The following is a 19,759-nucleotide window of genomic DNA, read 5'->3' as shown; positions in this document are numbered from 1 at the left end:
TTCGGGAAGTTGCATGACAAATTGTTTTCAATTCACTTGATGAGGGAACAGGTAGCAATAAAGATGCTTATTTCATTGCCTATGTTCGATTTTGTGATGAATGTCAGCAGTAGAAGAACTATTTTTCTGCAAACAAATAGAACTCAACGCAACAGCACTTGCATTATTTGCCATCTTAAATTTTATAAAGAAGCAAACATAGAGTGGAAAAATTGCATCAGAATATAAATTGATGGTGCTTGTTCATTGTCTGGAAGATTCCGAAGTATAGAAACACTTGTGAAACAAAAATCTCCACAGTGTGTCTGGATACATTGCATGATCCACAGAGAAACTCTTGCTTCCAAAGAAATGAGACCTGGTCTGAATATTGTGTTAATTATGGTTGTAACTGCAGTAAATTAGATAAAAATGGTGAAATCGCCATTTTTCTTGAAGAGGAAAACAGACCAGAAGTAAAGAAGTATTGAGCTGGTTTATTTGTGATGGAATTGAGTTACTTGGCCAACATATTTGAGAAATTAAATACTTTGAATCTTCAACTACAAGGAGCAAATACACATATGTTAGATACAAATGATAAAGTTAATGATTTTTGTAAAAAACTGGAATTGTGGACCAGAAATTTAAAGCAAAAAACCTAGAAATGTTTGCAAGTGTGGATGAATGTGTTAAAACTTACAAGGCTGAAGAACAACAAGTGAAAATTGTTTTTGTAACCAATGAAAATCATTTAGCCATGGCAGCAAAGAATTTTAGAAAGTATTTTCTTGCTGACAACAACTTGATAGCAAGTTAAGAGTGAGTTAGGGATCAGTTTTAAAATATTCCTGAAGGTCTCTCAACTGCTGAAGAAGAAATTTTCATAGACTTCACGGCAAGTGGTGAAATCAAAAGACAATTTAGTAATAAATAACTCTTTGAATTTTGTCTAGGAGTGGCTCATGAGTTTTCTGCACTGAAATAAAGAGCATTTCATATACTATTACCATTTTCAACATTCTACCTTTGCAAAACCGGATTTTCTATAGTGGCTGCTTTGAAGACAAAATATAGATCTCGGCTAAATATAGAAAAAGAAAAGAGTGTCTATTTCTAATATTAAACTTTCCTTCAAAAAACTCTGCTCTATAAGACACGCCCAAGAGAATCACTAATAATTATTAAACTTGTTTTTAATTTAGTACTGATGGGTTCATTATTAAATACATTGTGCAGTAGCTATACATATTTATAATGTATTATATCAGTGTAATATGTATTTTATTATTTATTATCTCAGAATGTATTTTTTTTGCTTTCCTTTCAGTAAAATAATAATTTTTTTTTAATAATATTCTCTTTTCAATATGCTTGCACTCCCCATTTGGTGTTATCACACCCTTAGGGGAGCGCAACCCACCAGTTGCGCTGTGGGGCTTGCCAAACACTGATATGCATGATTAAAAATTATTAAGTTATTAAGACATGAATAAGATGGTAAGCTGCAGTCCTTATAACCAGATAGTTCCAAAATACTTGAATGTGTTAGGAAGTAGTATCTTCAAAATTGAAAAATGTGAATAAAATTCCAATGACCTAAGCAATCTTTAACAGACCATAGGCTCACTGAATTTGAACAATGTTGAGTACAATTTCATCGCATAAAGTTGGTATTTATTAGTATTTAATGACAGAGATCAACATTTTTAAAAAACTTACATGCTAAAAAAAATTACCAAATTGTGCTGAGTAAAACTTTGTGTCTGTATTTGATAATGTGATAGTACTCAATTATTAAAAAAGCATTAGAAAATATTAAAACAAATTTAATAAGCCAAATGTTATGTTTCTCTAGTTTTTTCCTGAATACTAATTAGATCCAATAATTTTTTGGGTAACAAAGTACTTAATGCTTAAATTATTTAAATTTTTGTTACAGATTGTTGTATTCAGTATTACCACCGAGTGTAGCAAATGAATTGCGTCACATGCGCCCTGTTGCACCTAAACGGTATGATTGTGTAACTCTATTATTTAGTGGCATTGTTGGATTTAGTGATTATTGTGCAGCAAACACCGATTCAAGTGGAGCTATGAAAATTGTCAACATGTTAAATCAACTGTACACTGCATTTGACACATTAACAGATCCAAAAAAGAATCCAAATGTTTATAAGGTAAGTTATTTACAAAATATTTTATAAATAATTTGGTTTTATCAACTAAAAAAATCAAAGAATTTTAATCTGAACCATTGTAAAATGAAATAACCTTAACTTTAAATATGGTGCCCATTAGGTTCCAATTAGAATGTGAAGAATTTATAAGATTAAAGAATTTTTAAATCCATTCTTTTGAATCTCCAACAAGAAACAGCATTTCATGATCTATTATTGTCTATTATCTTGACCTCTCTCCCTCTTTTCTCATAAAATAATAATTTTCAGCATTTGATATTATAACTCACAAAAAATTGAATATTTTTTTATTTGAAAAAAGAGTATATAGATAATGGTTTCAATATCTTAATAGAAATAGTATTACATTTTGTTTGATAGTGTAACCAGGGGGTTGAGATAATAAACATGTGTGCCGGGGCATCAAGTTTAATACCTAGACCCCCCCCCCCACCACTATTATAGTACTAACATTACTAAAAAAACTCATAGGTTTAAAAATTTTTTTTAAAAAACAGAAATAAGTATGTAGATTTTCTTAACGTGCTACTGAGTGCTGAGAACTGTATGATGCTTTCAAATATATATATTCCTTGTACTGTTTAGCACAAAACATCTCAGTAAGGAACAATTCAGTTTATGAATTATATAAAAATCATATATAATATTTATTTCTCAAGAGATATAAGGGCGATAGTTAATTGTATACTGTCTGAGTAATTTAAGCTTTATCTCCACTTAAACAAACTACAAACATAAACGGTTTTCTTCAAGAGTCAATATATTAACATCATTCGAGTCAAGATAATAATATCAGTTGCCTGTGGGATCATGTCTATTACCTCAACTCTCTAGTACATTGTATAATAAAACTGAATTAACTAAATGTACTATTAATTCTTGGTTTCAACATACAAAAGTTTTGTTTTTTTGCATAACAGGAAGGTAGAAAAGCCAATTTTATGAATATCCAGAGGATTTGAGATAATGAAACATGATACCTTAGATGTTTTTTTTTTTTTTTTTTTGTCTTCAGTCATTTGACTGGTTTGATGCAGCTCTCCAAGATTCCCTATCTAGTGCTAGTCGTTTCATTTCAGTATACCCTCTACATCCTACATCCCCAACAATTTGTTTTACATACTCCAAACGTGGCCTGCCTACACAATTTTTCCCTTCTACCTGTCCTTCCAATATTAAAGCGACTATTCCAGGATGCCTTAGTATGTGGCCTATAAGTCTGTCTCTTCTTTTAACTATATTCTTCCAAATGCTTCTTTCTTCATCTATTTGCCGCAATACCTCTTCATTTGTCACTTTATCCACCCATCTGATTTTTAACATTCTCCTATAGCACCACATTTCAAAAGCTTCTAATCTTTTCTTCTCAGATACTCCGATTGTCCATGTTTCACTTCCATATAAAGCGACACTCCAAACATACACTTTCAAAAATCTTTTCCTGAGATTTAAATTAATTTTTGATGTAAACAAATTATATTTCTTACTGAAGGCTCGTTTAGCTTGTGCTATTCGGCATTTTATATCGCTCCTGCTTCGTCCATCTTTAGTAATTTTACTTCCCAAATAACAAAATTCTTCTACCTCCATAATCTTTTCTCCTCCTATTTTCACATTCAGTGGTCCATCTTTGTTATTTCTACTACATTTCATTACTTTTGTTTTGTTCTTGTTTATTTTCATGCGATAGTTCTTGCGTAGGACTTCATCTATGCCGTTCATTGTTTCTTCTAAATCCTTTTTACTCTCGGCTAGAATTACTATATCATCAGCAAATCGTAGCATCTTTATCTTTTCACCTTGTACTGTTACTCCGAATCTAAATTGTTCTTTAACATCATTAACTGCTAGTTCCATGTAAAGATTAAAAAGTAACGGAGATAGGGAACATCCTTGTCGGACTCCCTTTCTTATTAGGGCTTCTTTCTTATGTTCTTCAATTGTTATTGTTGCTGTTTGGTTCCTGTACATGTTAGCAATTGTTCTTCTATCTCTGTATTTGAACCCTAATTTTTTTAAAATGCTGAACATTTTATTCCAATCTACGTTATCGAAAGCCTTTTCTAGGTCTATAAACGCCAAGTATGTTGGTTTGTTTTTCTTTAATCTTCCTTCTACTATTAATCTGAGGCCTAAAATTGCTTCCCTTGTCCCTATACTTTTCCTGAAACCAAATTGGTCTTCTCCTAACACTTCTTCCACTCTCCTCTCAATTCTTCTGTATAAAATTCTAGTTAAGATTTTTGATGCATGACTAGTTAAACTAATTGTTCTGTATTCTTCACATTTATCTGCCCCTGCTTTCTTTGGTATCATAACTATAACACTTTTTTTGAAGTCTGACGGAAATTCCCCTTTTTCATAAATATTACACACCAGTTTGTATAATCTATCAATCGCTTCCTCACCTGCACTGCGCAGTAATTCTACAGGTATTCCGTCTATTCCAGGAGCCTTTCTGCCATTTAAATCTTTTAATGCTCTCTTAAATTCAGATCTCAGTATTGTTTCTCCCATTTCATCCTCCTCAACTTCTTCTTCTTCCTCTATAACACCATTTTCTAATTCATTTCCTCCGTATAACTCTTCAATATATTCCACCCATCTATCGACTTTACCTTTCGTATTATATATTGGTATACCATCTTTGTTTAACACATTATTAGATTTTAATTTATGTACCCCAAAATTTTCCTTAACTTTCCTGTATGCTCCGTCAATTTTACCAATGTTCATTTCTCTTTCCACTTCTGAACACTTTTCTTTAATCCACTCTTCTTTCGCCAGTTTGCATTTCCTATTTATAGCATTTCTTAATTGCCGATAGTTCTTTTTACTTTCTTCATCATTAGCATTCTTATATTTTCTACGTTCATCCATCAGCTGCAATATATCGTCTGAAACCCAAGGTTTTCTACCAGTTCTCTTTATTCCGCCTAAGTTTGCTTCTGCTGATTTAAGAATTTCCTTTTTAACATTCTCCCATTCTTCTTCTACATTTTCTACCATATCTTTTTTACTCAGACCTCTTGCGATGTCCTCCTCAAAAATCTTCTTTACCTCCTCTTCCTCAAGCTTCTCTAAATTCCACCGATTCATCTGACAACTTTTCTTCAGGTTTTTAAACCCCAATCTACATTTCATTATCACCAAATTATGGTCGCTATCAATGTCTGCTCCAGGGTAAGTTTTGCAGTCAACGAGTTGATTTCTAAATCTTCTAAACCTTAGATGTTGTCATACATATTATCTTGATCTCATGACTTTATCTAAAAAAAGTTCTTATCATCCAAAATTTATCAGAAAATTATCTGTTAATCAGTATATCTAATTCAAAAGATGTCTAATTTTTCATAAATGTTGAAATCAAAAGATGAAAACTACTAATTTGTGAGATAAAAGGGGGAGTTGAGAAAATAGTCAAGTTCCCATTTTGTCTCCAGTTTGAATTGAGTTTTTATAATGTGACATATTCAGCCAAACTGAATAAATAAAGAATATAACAAAACAAAATTATTAACACAGAATCAAATTACGGGAATCTAGTTGTAGAGATAATGACAAAAAATATAGAACAAAAATGCTACCATAAATCCAGTGATGATAAAATTGTTTCAGCACAGATTGAAAATCCAAGCAAACTAAAGAACTACATATTTATAACCCTAATTTTTAACATAAGATGATAAAATATAAAATAGATATTAAAAAATAGATGACTTAGTCAAGCACACATGACAAGAAATAATGGAGCTAAGCAAGCAAAGAAAGGGCAGAAAGATAGTTGAAATATTAATACTTGGTCAAAATAATGAAAAAAATGTAGATTTTAATAAATCTATGCAATGTAATTAATAGCAATATTAAATACCACTTTCTAAAAATTATAAAGAACATACACTAGGTATGGAATTTATATTATAGAGATGAAAATCTTTGATTCTAGGACTCTCAAAACATTGCCAATACGGCATGTGATGTATGTTACAGAACATGAGTTTTCATTCAGTATCATTACTGAATGAAAAATAATAAATGTAAAATAAATCCAACTTAATAAGCTTAGAAAATCAGTATAACATTTAAAAAAAATAATAAATCAATAAATTAACAATATCATAAATAAATTTCTTAGGTGGAATGGTGGATCATTCATACTTCAACTCACTTGAAATAACCATACAGATTAAATTTGCAAAAATAAACTAAAAATACTTTTATTAAATACTATATGGCTTGGTGACTACAAACTGATGAGAACAACATATCGTGGCTTGAAAATTTCTCATGTTAACATTCAGTACTGTTTGAGTTTCAAGAATCAACATCAAAACAAAATTTAGAAAAAGTAAAAACTTGGTCGAAATAACAAAACATAAAACCTACATGAATATTTCAAAAGCATATAATTAATGACAATTCTAACACTGATCATTTAACTGAAAAGCCAGCTTATATAAGGGTAAAAAACACAAGTTGTGTAAAATAAACATTATTAGTACTGGTAATCGTACAAGTATATTTCTAAAACAGCTTTAGTTTTTAAACAAAAAAAATGTGTTTCCTACATTGAAGAATTCCTTTCCTTCTTTGTTAAAGTACATTCAAGAAATATATGTATATATATTTCTCTCCAGTATGTGTAAATGTACTAATAAACATCTACTTCTTGATCACTAACATAGACAATAGTTAACTGAAACCCAACCACCAAAGGACATCGATCTTCAGTCTAGCATTCAAATTCATGCAAAAGCAATTACCTTTACAAGGGCTCGAACTTCATAACTCGATTTCGAAAATAGTCTGATTTTGCGATGACTTTAACGGCCAGACCAACCCGTTTTTAAAAAGTTTTAAACGTTGTCAAAAAAAAACTGAATCGCGGACAATTTATAATAAGCCATTGAAATCCACAGAAAACAGATGCAAGCCGTTAAGAATTCATATCTGAATTGACGGACGAAAGTTTGTATATATGTAAACATGTAATCAATACGAAGATAATTAAAAATAATAATTAAATAATGTAAAATACTCACATAGAATTACGGTTAATAATTTGTAGTACACGCAACAAAAAATGAATAAACAGCCTTTAACAAACAACACTAGTAAAATAGAATACGCGCCAAATGAAGACTGAACAACCGAGTTGTCATAAAGTAAAAACATACATACACACACACACACACAGACTACAGTCTAGAAGGGGTATCGATACACAGACGTACAAAATTGTGCAATTACAAAATGTTACTAGACGCTTAATTTTTTCTATTACCAACATTAAAATAAAAATACCAACACTAGTTATTTTATTAAAATGTCAATCATCATTTTATATTAGCTATTTTAGTTTGTTTTCTTTATAATTATTAATACTTATCACAATAAATTATTAATATTTAAGTGCATTAAACGATTCTGTGCGTTCGTTTGTATATCCACGATGATAAAAAAATTAACTGTTAATTGGGTGTTAATTAAACTTCGTGGTGCATTAACTTGAGGAAAAATTAATTCTTAAAATGAAAAAATGTTTACTTGACGGTCGAATAAAAGTTTAATATTTTGAATCGGTACAGGGGTCTCTGAGTTATACGACCGCTACTATAAATATGTAAAATAAAATATAAATGGACCAATTTAAGAATAAATTAACCTTGCTCATGTTAAAATTATAAATATAATTAACCAAACTTAACCTACGTTCGCTTCGCTCGTAACCACACTAGCGAGGGTTGGTTAAGTTTGGTTACATTATATTTATAATTATAACATGAACAAAGTAAATAATTTATTCTTAAATTAGCCCATTTATATTTTATTTTATATATATATACATAATGGTGGTTGTATAACCATGAGACCTGGGTTCAGACTAATTCAATTAGCACTAACAAATTATCAAATTTAAATCAATCCATCTGAAATTTTAATCCAAAATTGGTTTAAAAAAAATACTATTGATGTATCGATACCAATTTTAAAAATTAATGTTTTATTAAATGAAAGATAGGATATGAATACTAAAATGTAGTTTTGAATTTTTAAGATGTAATGTTTTATAAATGTTAAGATGTTTTTAAAAATCAACCACAGTAGATTTTCTTTTAAAAAAGTAGATTTTTAAAAAATAAAGAAAGATTGTAAGTTGTTTTTCTACATTCTAAGTTACTCCAGTAAATCAAGTTAAAATATTTTGTTACTTATGTGTAATGTTTTCATTTTGTTTACAAAAGTGGTTTGTTTTAATAAGGTGAATTTAGCTGTAAACTCACTGAATCATGAATGTACTGCTTATGTTTAAAATATTACACTATATCACAATAAGTAGATATTTTTAATTGTTTTATATAAAACTCATTGATATGAAAAATATTTATATTACTCACTTAAATATATAGAATTGTGTTTTCACCTGCAATTTGAATTAGGGCTTTGCAAAAAGCAGAACAAACATGAAATTTAATTTTAAGTTAAAAAGAAAAATTATAAATTTGGGAAGAAATTTGAAATGTATATTTTTAAATTTTCTTTTAATCTATTCTCATTTGTTTAATATAATATGTGAAAAATGTTATTTCTGACTCCAGAACTTCTCAATAAACATAAGAAACACTATCTTCACCATGCAGATAGTTACATAATAAATGATTTATGTCAAGTAATTTAGCAACTCAATTCAGGTGAATTCAGATTACTTGGCCTCCGGGTTTTGAGACCTCATTCGATTCTCTATAAAAATTAGGGGGAACATCTTTCAGGAAATTTTGATTGAAACATTAGGGGGCTCTCCAATGTTTCAATGTAATCAAACTAAATTTTCTTCATGTAATATCAATTAGCTATTAATAGCTGCTAAGAGCTTGCAATGAAACCACATCAGTGTTCTTCAACTTTGGGTATAGATAGGAAATAATTTTATGACTTTGGTTGTTACTGATAAAGCTTATAGTTTTATCTTTTGTGAATATAAATAATGACTACAATAACTAATTATTCTACTTTATATTAACAGGTAGAGACAGTTGGTGATAAGTATATGGCAGTGAGTGGTTTGCCAGAACCATGTAATCAACATGCTAGATGTATAGCACGTCTAGCTTTGGACATGATGGATTTAAGTCAACAAGTGATAGTACATGGAAAACCAGTGGTAAGCAAAATTAATTGTAAATTGTAATTTTTCCTATTATTTACTATAGATTTGTTAAAAACTAATAGTAAAAATCTGTATCAAAGATGAATTATTGTGTTAATGACTTCAGAAAGGAATTGCATTACTCAATTATGCAATAGCCTAATAAAAAAAATTGTATTTTAATTTCAAAATAAAATAGTAGATGAACAGCATCAAAAATTCCCTGAATAATTGAAGGGATGTTTTTGTTATGATAAGACAGAAAATATAAATTTTTACTGGTATAAGAAACTAACTATTGACAAATTGAGTAAATTTTTATTTCATATCTGTAACTTCCTTTTTTGAAGTATATGATGCACAATTTTTTTGAAACTAGCTGTAAAGCTGACTGATGCAGGACAGAATATAATAATGAAAGAGGGTAGATAATTTAACAAGTAAACTACCATGCATTTGTAATTAAAACTAGTTTGTATCAGCCTAGAACTGAATATTCCCAATACTATATAGTAAAAAAGTTTTTAATAGGCAACCATAAACATTCCAGTTAGTATTCTGAACCAAATACCTCTTCATTTTCTCCTTGTCTTGTACAACACAGTTTTTCCCTTGAGTGAGAAAGATGTTCTTATTTGTATGATAAATCTCAAACATAGTGGACCTGCCAATACATAAATATGTGGCAAGAGCAAGTATAGTTATTTAAGTCAAGGTAAGATGCTATCACTTTAGGGCAACCATTATGATCAATCAATTTTTTGACTTAGGAAAAAGAATGGAGAATCAAACCACTGAGCAGTTTTATTTATATAGATAATTCAATTTTCACACAGCCAGATTTAAACTACCTCAGAGAATGTGATTTCCCTAAATTGGATGTGGATACATGTAGGTAAATTTTAATTTTTAAGCAAGTTATACCCATTTTCCTAACTGCAAATGTACAGTTCTTTTTTTTTTTAGGAACACCATTTACAGGTGCCTAAGCAGTGTTGGGTTCGCTAACAGGTTCCGCAGGATTTATTAATTGCATATGTGTACCTGCGCAATATCGACCAAACCTCCACCCCTGGCAACCTTCCCCCTGGAACAGCTAGTAGAGCATTACTTCAGGAGTGGTGTTAATGCCCCCCCACACACACAATTAGTCACCATAAGGAAACATGAAAGCCATATCATCATGCACATCACAAAAGGGTATTAAACACAGTTCCAACCAAGCACAAACACTCCCACAGGCACATAAGACCTCCTCAAACACACACACCACATGCCTCCTCACACACACAGGTACAGACCCAGCCAACGCACAGACACAAACATCACAAGAACTCAAATGGAGAGAACCACCAAGCACAAAAGGCAATCTCAAAAGAGGCGCCCATCAACCACACATGCACTCAACTCACATACTTACCCATATCAGCCATCAGTCATTGGGCAACACGCTCAGGCACCAGGAACAGAATTTCACATCCTCAGTGCAGCAAGGTGACCCCCGCATGCTTGCAGGAGCCTCCCAGGCACTCAGCCACAGACCTGTCCAGTCCAGTACCCCCGACGTATTCTTCTCTGCTGGACTCCTCCTATAGATGGAGCTTGTCCGTCACCTTCCTAGCACATCAATTCACCACAGTCCACTCTTCCTCTCCGCTCAATAATATTTGCCAAGTGTCTTCCAGCTGGAACATATTTCCATAGCCCAGGGTATCTAATCTCCTTTCACTCTTCCCTGATACATGGACATCTGAAGTAGATGTGCAGGGGGCTTTCCTCCTCTCCACACTCCAGAAAGAGGTTGGTGTGGTCTAGATCAAATTGGAACAGGTATGCCCTAAATTCTCCATGGCCCACCAGAAACTGAGTGAGACTGTAATCCAGCGAGTCATGTGGTCTCCTATACCAACCCTTGACGTCCCCAATGAGCCAGTGCATTCACCGTCTCTTTGTTGATCGGTCCCATCGCTCCTGCCATTCGTCCATTAGCTCTTCTTCTATGTCTTTGGCTAGTCGTTTTTTATCCACAGGTGGCTAAAAAAATCCCCCGTTTCCTCATTTTCCTCCACAACAATATCGTAAGATCGATTTGGAGGTGACCCCTAAACCCTCTTTAGAGACTGTTCGGTGTGCCGATATTATCCTGAGGCAGCACCTCCGGTCTGCCACGGTATCTGTCATACCTAATTGCACCTCCCCACAGCTCCACACCATACAGCAGGGTGGAGTACGCCACCCTGGCCAGTAGTTTCCTCCACTGCTGCGTCGGCCCGCCAGTATTTGGAAGTAGGCCGGTGATCAATCTCATCCCTGCCGCAAGTTTCTATAGCGTGTACACCGAATCTGAGCCTGGAGTCTACCCAGACTCCAAGATATTTGATTGCCGGCCTGGAGGCAATCCTTCTACTTTCTATCACAAGCGTGATCATCCGCTTCCGTTTGGCGGAGGAGATCACCACCGCCTCTGTCTTTTCTGGGGCCAGCGTCAACCCTGCTCCAGCCATCCATTCCCTTATCGCTGTGTAGGAGTTGGCAATCTTTTCCAAAAAGATTGCCAAAAAGATTTTCCAAAAAGTCGTCGTGTTCCCGCTTCGACGACCAGAGCTAAGTCGTTAGCATAGCTCATTTTTTTAACCTCTCGCGGTAGAGCCACCCGCAATACGCCGTCATATGCAAGGTTCCAGGGAATCGGTATAAGGAACGACTCTATATCGGCCAGGGTATTCAAGGCAGATCTGCCTTGCGAAATCCATATTGACAGGAGGAGAGTCCGTCCGCCTCCTCCACTACTCCTGTTATTCTTTGTTGTAACATACGCTCTACACCTTAGTTAAGGCGTCTATCATCGCCAGCGGCCAGTACGAGGAAGTGCTGGGTCCCTCCCCGGTTTGGGGAGCAGTACCAGCTACTGACGCCTCCATCTAGCCCGGAAAATACCCTCTGCCAAACAGATGTTGAAAACCTCCAATATCGTCGCCGGATCAGTCCTTACAGCCAGCCTAATCACCAGACCCGGTAGCAAATCCGGGTCCGGTGCCTTGGCCGGCGGTATTCTCGATGCCGCAGCGCCAAGCTCTTCTTATTGCTATTATTATTGTCCACCAATTCTTCGCCTGGGAAAGAGGCTCTCTATAAAGTTTCTTACCTCTTGCTCTTCCCGTATAATTGGGGCTCATGATCTTATTGCTCTCTTCACAAGTATGTCATATGGCCGCCCCCACGGGTCCGCATCCATTTCGGCGAACAATTGCTTCCAACAATTTCTCTTCGCATCCCGAATCTGCCTGGAGCGGGGTAGCGAGTCCAAAACGCGTAAAGTAGTGCCAATAGCCAGTTGAAATATGACAAAGTTAAAATGTACACAAAGCAATGCAAAAGCTGTTTGGGAAATTCAAACAGCTGTACACCACACTCGCGGGAAACGTGACTTACGCGCCAGTTCGGCAGGCTAACCTACACAAAGTCAGCTGTTTACCGCTGAAGCAACTAAATTGCCGCGAACTGTTACAAATGCCATACCTGACCGGGATTCGAACCCGGGACCTCCGGATGAAAGGCTGAGACGCTACTACTTGCACCACGGAGGCCGACGTTAAAGAACAACTGGCCTAGACGATGTTATGATTACGTCAGTGGTGATATCACCTACTAGAAATTACGTGTCTATAATCTTAAGCTGTTACTAAACTTTAATAAAACCTTAAAATATTAAAATTACTCATTAACTGCCTGAAGCTACTTTAGACTAATTAGATGATCTTCCCGTAATTAAAATAATACACTTCCTTGCACAGTATACCACTTAAAACACTGTAACAAAATGAAAAAAAAATCGTGTAAAAACAAATCTGTCCGTTGTCCAATAATCGAAAATAGCTAAACACGTCTAGAAATCACAATCCACTATAACCCAACGTCCGTACCGAATAGAATCCCGAAAAAACAACCAAAACACGTAATAATTGCAGAGCGAAAAACAGAAATTCTCCCGTATGAGTCCCCAACTCGACTATTGTCGAGTTCCTCTGCCGATTACTCAGGGAATGCCTAATAAAACAATATCTTGTAAATTTATAATGAATCTGTTTTACCTGAATTTCTGATCCACCAGTAATATGAGGTCACATTGAATTTCACAGGGCATAAATTACAATGCATATTTGGTAGTCTTATATGTTGTGTGACCTGAAAAATTGGAGCTATATCTCTTGTAGTATTGAGAAAAATATTGTAAAACCCCAAAAAATTGAAGTTGAAAAACACAACTGTTTAGGTTTGATGTACAATAAATTTTTTAAATGGGCAATTAAGTGATCAATATTTTTTACTTGATTTATAAAAAATTTAATTCTATAAATTACAATGCATATTTGGTAGTCTTATATGTTGTGTGACCTGAAAAATTGGAGCTATATCTCTTGTAGTATTGAGAAAAATATTGTAAAACCCCAAAAAATTGAAGTTGAAAAACACAACTGTTTAGGTTTGATGTACAATAAATTTTTTAAATGGGCAATTAAGTGATCAATATTTTTTACTTGATTTATAAAAAATTTAATTCTGAGTTGATTTGTGTCAATAAACCCAATAAAAAAACAAATATTAATTTAGAAATCTTGATTTTACTTAATGAAAAATGATTAAAAGCTTTTCTAACTTTGCTTAAGGTGTCAGTACTATTACAGAGAGTTGCTGCAGCTTTAATGACACGATCCCTTAGTTGTCTAACAGCATAAGATCTACATATTGTGAAGGCCACTTTACAGGTCCTGCTTGACCAGAACACTGGTTACCATATGTATTATTTATGTAATCTGATACTAAAAGAGCTAAGTGAACAGATGACTATCATATGCATAAACCACATCCCTGCTTTATATTGTAGAACATCTTCCAAATGTTCATGCAGATTTGTTTGTAAAAAATTCAAGTACTCTACTCTATTAAGCTGTGGAGGTAAAATAGCTTCTTTGTCAGCAAGAATTCCACAGCACATGTTAAATGAAAATGTGTGCTGGAAATACATTGTGACAGCTTCATTTGGGTTTTCCTCTGCCCAAATACGGGCATTACAAAAATTTACTTCATTCCTGGCAAAGTAAAATTCATCTGCAACTAGAATTCGTTTAAGGAAATTGCAATCCAGTGATTTTTGTCTAATTAACCATTGGCAGAATTCTTTTTGATTACTGTAATCTTGCATTGGTGTGACGTGAAATGGGTACAATTGTTACTCTTGCAAAGTTTGCCATACAGATGTCTGAGAAATATTAGACATCTCCGACTGGTTGTCGGAGACATGTGAACTGCAGCAAGTACTTCTTCTAAATTCATATTTCTTACAAATCAGTGTCGACCAGTTTCTGTAGGTGTTGATAATGGCATAGCTGTTTCTCTGAGACATCTTTCAACTGCTTTAAACATCTTACAATCTGAGATTCTTCTTTCAGGATATTCTCTCAGAATTCTCGAACCGCAGCTTTACTGTTATAATTTATTTTTCCACAAATTAAAAACATATTGATCAATTTTATGAATGTAAATATATTTGAAGCGTCTCCCATATTTATAACTGAATGAATTAACTGTTATTAACAAGTTGAAAACTCATAAGACAAATAATATGTTTGCTAATTGCTTTCTATTTATTATAAAATGAAAAGTATTATGTAAATTTTAAAAGTAATAAAATAGAAACAAAATTTCATTCCACTGAACAAATTGTAATAATTATCCACCACTTTTTTTTCGTTTTTCATTCAATAAAATTAAGATTTCTTGAAGTAGTATTTGTTTTTAAAAGCTTTTATTTAACTCGCATTAGGAATAATCAAATCTTGCAACTGCTATATCTTTTGATCTATTGTATGAAAATCAATGAAATTTGGTACACACACGTATGTAACTTCGATGACAATACAGCACTACGGTGTCGGAATTTGATATGACCCACCCCCACGCTAAATTCATGCATTTAGTTGAAAATTTTCATTTCTCATAAACTTATGAAAATGATTGAAATTTGGTACACATATGTAACTTCAATGTGTAAAAATAAATATTTTAAAATTTTTTTAGTCTTAAAAAAAATACAAAAAAATTACAGAAATATATTTGATTACATATAAAAAATTATTTTTTAAAAAAGATTTTATTTAACTAATATTAATATTAACATTAATAAAAAAAGGAAACAAATTAGAAAAACCCTCTAAAAAGTGAAAAATAAGAATTAAATCAAATTGAGAATTTAAAAATATATATAATATACTAACTAATATAAAAATGCACTGAAAAGTAAAAAATAAATTATATAAATATCTAATAAATAAATGTAATAATTATTCAATTTTAAAATTAAAAGTAATGAAAATATTTAGTTAAATAAAAGTGTGGCACAGTTTTTATAACAACGTTTTCGAATAAGTATTTATAGACAATTTCTGTATTTTAAAATATATTTTTTGTTTAATGAGGTTATTTAGTATATGTATATACTTTATTTATCTGTAATAAAATAACTCAAGTTTTAATTCTTTGATGTTCAAATTAACATCGAGATGACCTTTAAGGGTTAATAAGATTAAAAATAAAAATTAAATTTAGAAATCTTGCACAAAGTTATTACATTTTGACGGTAATCTGAAAAATTATTAATTATTATCATCATTATAATTGCAATCGTAATTATGAATTCGTTAAATAAAAATTCATAATTAATTAAAATGAAACTTTTAGCGGAAAGAGTGCGTTCAATTTGGCTTAGATTACAAGCAGAATTTGAAGATGAACTTTATGTGAGAACACATATAAAGAAAGCGAGTGGGTGAATTTTCCCAGATTGTTACTTGTAGCTAGTCAGTCTCAACTGGAGAGGTTCCAGCAGACCTTTCCGCCTCCTCGCGTTGTTATTGAAAATGAAGATTAATTGTTGTAAAAATAAATGTTGTGTTGTTTTAAATAAATTATAAAAACTGCGCCACACTTTTATTTAACTAAAAATTTTCTTTACTTTTAATTTTAAAACTTAATATTATTACATTTATTTATTGGTTATTTATTAGATATTTATATAATTTATTTTTTACTTTTCGGTGCATTTTTATATTTTTTAATATATTATATTTTCTTGTTTAAAATTCTCAATTTGATTTAATTCTTATTTTTTACTTTTTGAAGGGTTTTTCTAATTTGTTTCTTTTTATTAATGTTAATATTAATATTAGTTAAATAAAAGCTTTTTTAAAAAATAATTTTTTATATGTAATCAAATATATTTTTGTATTCCTTTTTTTTATTGGGTTTATTAACATCAATTAACTTAGAATATAAATTTTTATAAATAAAGTAAAAAATTACTTAATTTAATTAATTACTTAATTATCCATTTTTTAAGTTATTGTAAGTCAAACCTAAACAACTGTTTTTCGACTTCAATTTTTTGGGTTTTACAATCATTATCTCAACAAGTACAAGAAATATAATTCTGGGACCTATTTTTTTCAATTTTTTAGATCACAAAACATATAGGGCCACCAAATTTGTGTTATAATTTATGCTCTGTGAAATTCAATGTGGCCACATATTACTGGTAGATCAGAAATTCAGGTGAAATCTTTTGCTAACCGTAACTCACTAATAAAGCATTTTTGGACCTATGTTTATTCAAACTATTTTTCTTATTTTTAGCTATAGAATCATTTTTCTGAGAGATTGCCATGCAGCTCCGATTCCTCCCTGTATATATATATATACACAAGTTTACAATAAAAGTTTGTAATATTTGTATTTTAAAACTTTTAATGTGCAATAAGTTTAAACTGAATATAGTGTTTTGCTTCATATAAAATTACATGTTACTTCTAAAAAAGTAATTCATTAAAACTCTACATAACAAATTAATTGTAAGATTAAAATTTTATATAAAATACTCATGTTATTGATTAAGCACATTTTCTAATGTTTAGTATAATTTTTGCAATGTAAGGTAATAAAATGTGGTTATTTGATGCAGTAAAACAACTGTTTAATGCTGGACAATAAATCAATTTTAATTGGTTCTCTGGTGAATAATGTCTAAATCAACATATCTCCATATTACTGGAAAATTATACAATTTGGTTTTAAAAGGCAGTTGTTAAAAAACATTACATCTATTAAATGAACATTTAGTTAAAAGATTTGGAATTTTTACTTTTGTGCATATACTAATATAAGTGCGTTATAATGTATTAATGTATGCCAATATTGTAGTTTACTCCATCCACATGGGGGCATAGTCCAAAGGCGAATTAATTAAATAATAATAATAATTAATTGTAATAAAAATTAGATAAAACTTCAAAACTTCGTTTTTTTTAAGTTTCATGAAATTTATGTAATACATTTTCAATTTCAGAGAATTACTATTGGTATTCATTCAGGTGAAGTGGTTACAGGAGTTATTGGGCATAGAATGCCTAGATATTGTCTTTTTGGCAATACAGTTAATTTAACTAGTCGAACAGAGACAACTGGTGCTCCAGGACGTATCAATGTATCAGGAGATGCTTACAGGTAATATAATTTCTGTAAATTATTATTTGTAGATTCATCAGATATTACAGAAGTCTTAGTATGGCTTTCATGATTCCGCGTCCATTGGCTGCTGTCATCTTGTTTATGAAATGAGTGTACCTGCAGCTTATTACATCCACATCAGGTAGTTATTAGAACCCAACAACAGAACAGTGACAGGAGGCAGTATCAAGAACCAATTGCCGTAAAAGTAAAACAGATTCGACAGAGCCTTGAACTATTACCTCTCATCACATGATAATTCTAACACTAACAACCTGCGCTGTTCCAATAGTTGTTATTATTGTTAATCATTTACAAATTTTATATATAATAAAATATATGACAAAGCAGAAATCAAAAAATCAGTTTCTTAAAAATAAAATTTCAATTAGCAGAATAAAAAATCTGGTACTGTTTTTAAAAAATGAACAAAATTACACTAGAAAAACATATTGTAAAAACAATACGTCATATTTACAAAGCAATAATTAATGATAAAATAAATTAATTGTAATTCATATCTGAAGCGTAGGATGTGAAAAAACCCACATGAAATGTGGGATGTGTGTAATCAATAAGTGATTGCATTACAAAATTATAAAAAAGTAATGTAATAAATAATCGCTTGTGCTGTAACTATATAACATGCTTTACGGATTGTTTTCCAATGATGAGATCTTACCATGTGACACGATTTATTAAAATATAAACTAAAAGTTGACTGCTGTTTACTGGAACCTGTACATTAACAACTGGGTTAATTACAATTCATTTTTTCAACACCAGTTACATCCAGAAAATCATTTTAGACTATCCACATTCCTTCATTAATGGTGTGTTGATTTAGGCTTTTTTATTTCATTATAACTAAAAGTAAGAAACCTAACTGATGTAATTTTTTCTGTTTAAAGATACTTATGTCGTGCCGATAATGAAGATCCACAATTTCATCTTGAATACCGTGGACCAGTCACGATGAAGGGTAAATCAGAACCAATGGAAGTATGGTTTTTAAATCGTAGTAAAGAATACATTGTGTAAAATTATAATTACTATAATATATTATAAAAAGGAAAATAAATTAATTTTATGTTGTAACAATATTGTTAGTAGACAATCAATAAAACTACATTTTGTGTGGTTTTCGTTAATTTATTTCTCAACCATTAATTTAAATGTAGTTAAACTTTTTAATTTAGTTATCAAGTGGTAGGAAAGATTTAAAATGAAAATAGACCTGGAGAACCAACTTTGTAAAAAGGAACCCTTTGCCAAAGCAGATAAGAAAATTCTTGAGCAACTTCAAATGATTTGGTGTTAACAGAGAGCCAGTTCATCAAATTTTAGTGAAAAATAACTTCCGATTTGTAGTACACTAGCAAATTCCTTGTCAGATGAACACAAATGCCACTATACACATTACATAGGTTATCTAAAATTCTAATAAAAAAAAAATTCTTAAATTCAGTTATGGCAAAAGATGACCGTTTTTAGCTACAGCCTTGCAACATGCTGAATGGAAATCAGTTGGATCACCAAAAGCAAATAATAAAGGATAGCTTGTATGTTTCTATAATTACATGGGTATTTCTCACCATGAATTTTTCCCTGAATGTCACTCAAACTGGAAATTTTTATGTTAGTATTATAATGTTTATGGAGGAGTTATCCCAGGATTTTCTACATAAAAACAAGCACATGTTCAATCATTCACCCTATTCTTCAGATTTGAATTCCTATGATTATTTCTTGTTTCAAAATTAATTGAAAGAGCTTCTTCATGACATAGTTGATGACATCCACTGAGAAGTAACTCCGAGTCTAAGACCAAATCAATAAACTACCTATCATTCTTTTTAATCAACAACCTCTC

The 19,759-nt window shown here is 31.6% G+C and overlaps 1 protein-coding gene across 1 annotated transcript in view; it reads left to right on the top strand.

The window, feature by feature from the left end:
* Positions 1 to 18,992, top strand: part of Gycbeta100B (guanylate cyclase soluble subunit beta-1-like) — a 98,353-nt gene extending 79,361 nt beyond the window's left edge. The window contains exons 11-14 of the mRNA XM_075378418.1: positions 1,922 to 2,159; positions 9,205 to 9,342; positions 17,726 to 17,883; positions 18,798 to 18,992. Of these exons, the coding sequence (XP_075234533.1) occupies positions 1,922 to 2,159; positions 9,205 to 9,342; positions 17,726 to 17,883; positions 18,798 to 18,927 (664 nt within the window). The 3' untranslated portion in view covers positions 18,928 to 18,992. The remainder of the gene's footprint in view (positions 1 to 1,921; positions 2,160 to 9,204; positions 9,343 to 17,725; positions 17,884 to 18,797) is intronic.
* Positions 18,993 to 19,759: the final 767 nt, after the last annotated feature.

The sequence above is a fragment of the Lycorma delicatula genome, chromosome 11 (genome assembly GCF_047948215.1).
Source record: "Lycorma delicatula isolate Av1 chromosome 11, ASM4794821v1, whole genome shotgun sequence".
Classification (NCBI taxonomy): domain Eukaryota; kingdom Metazoa; phylum Arthropoda; class Insecta; order Hemiptera; family Fulgoridae; genus Lycorma; species Lycorma delicatula.
The sequence above is the reverse complement of the archived record's forward strand: the minus strand, read 5'-3'. Positions and strand labels throughout refer to the sequence as shown.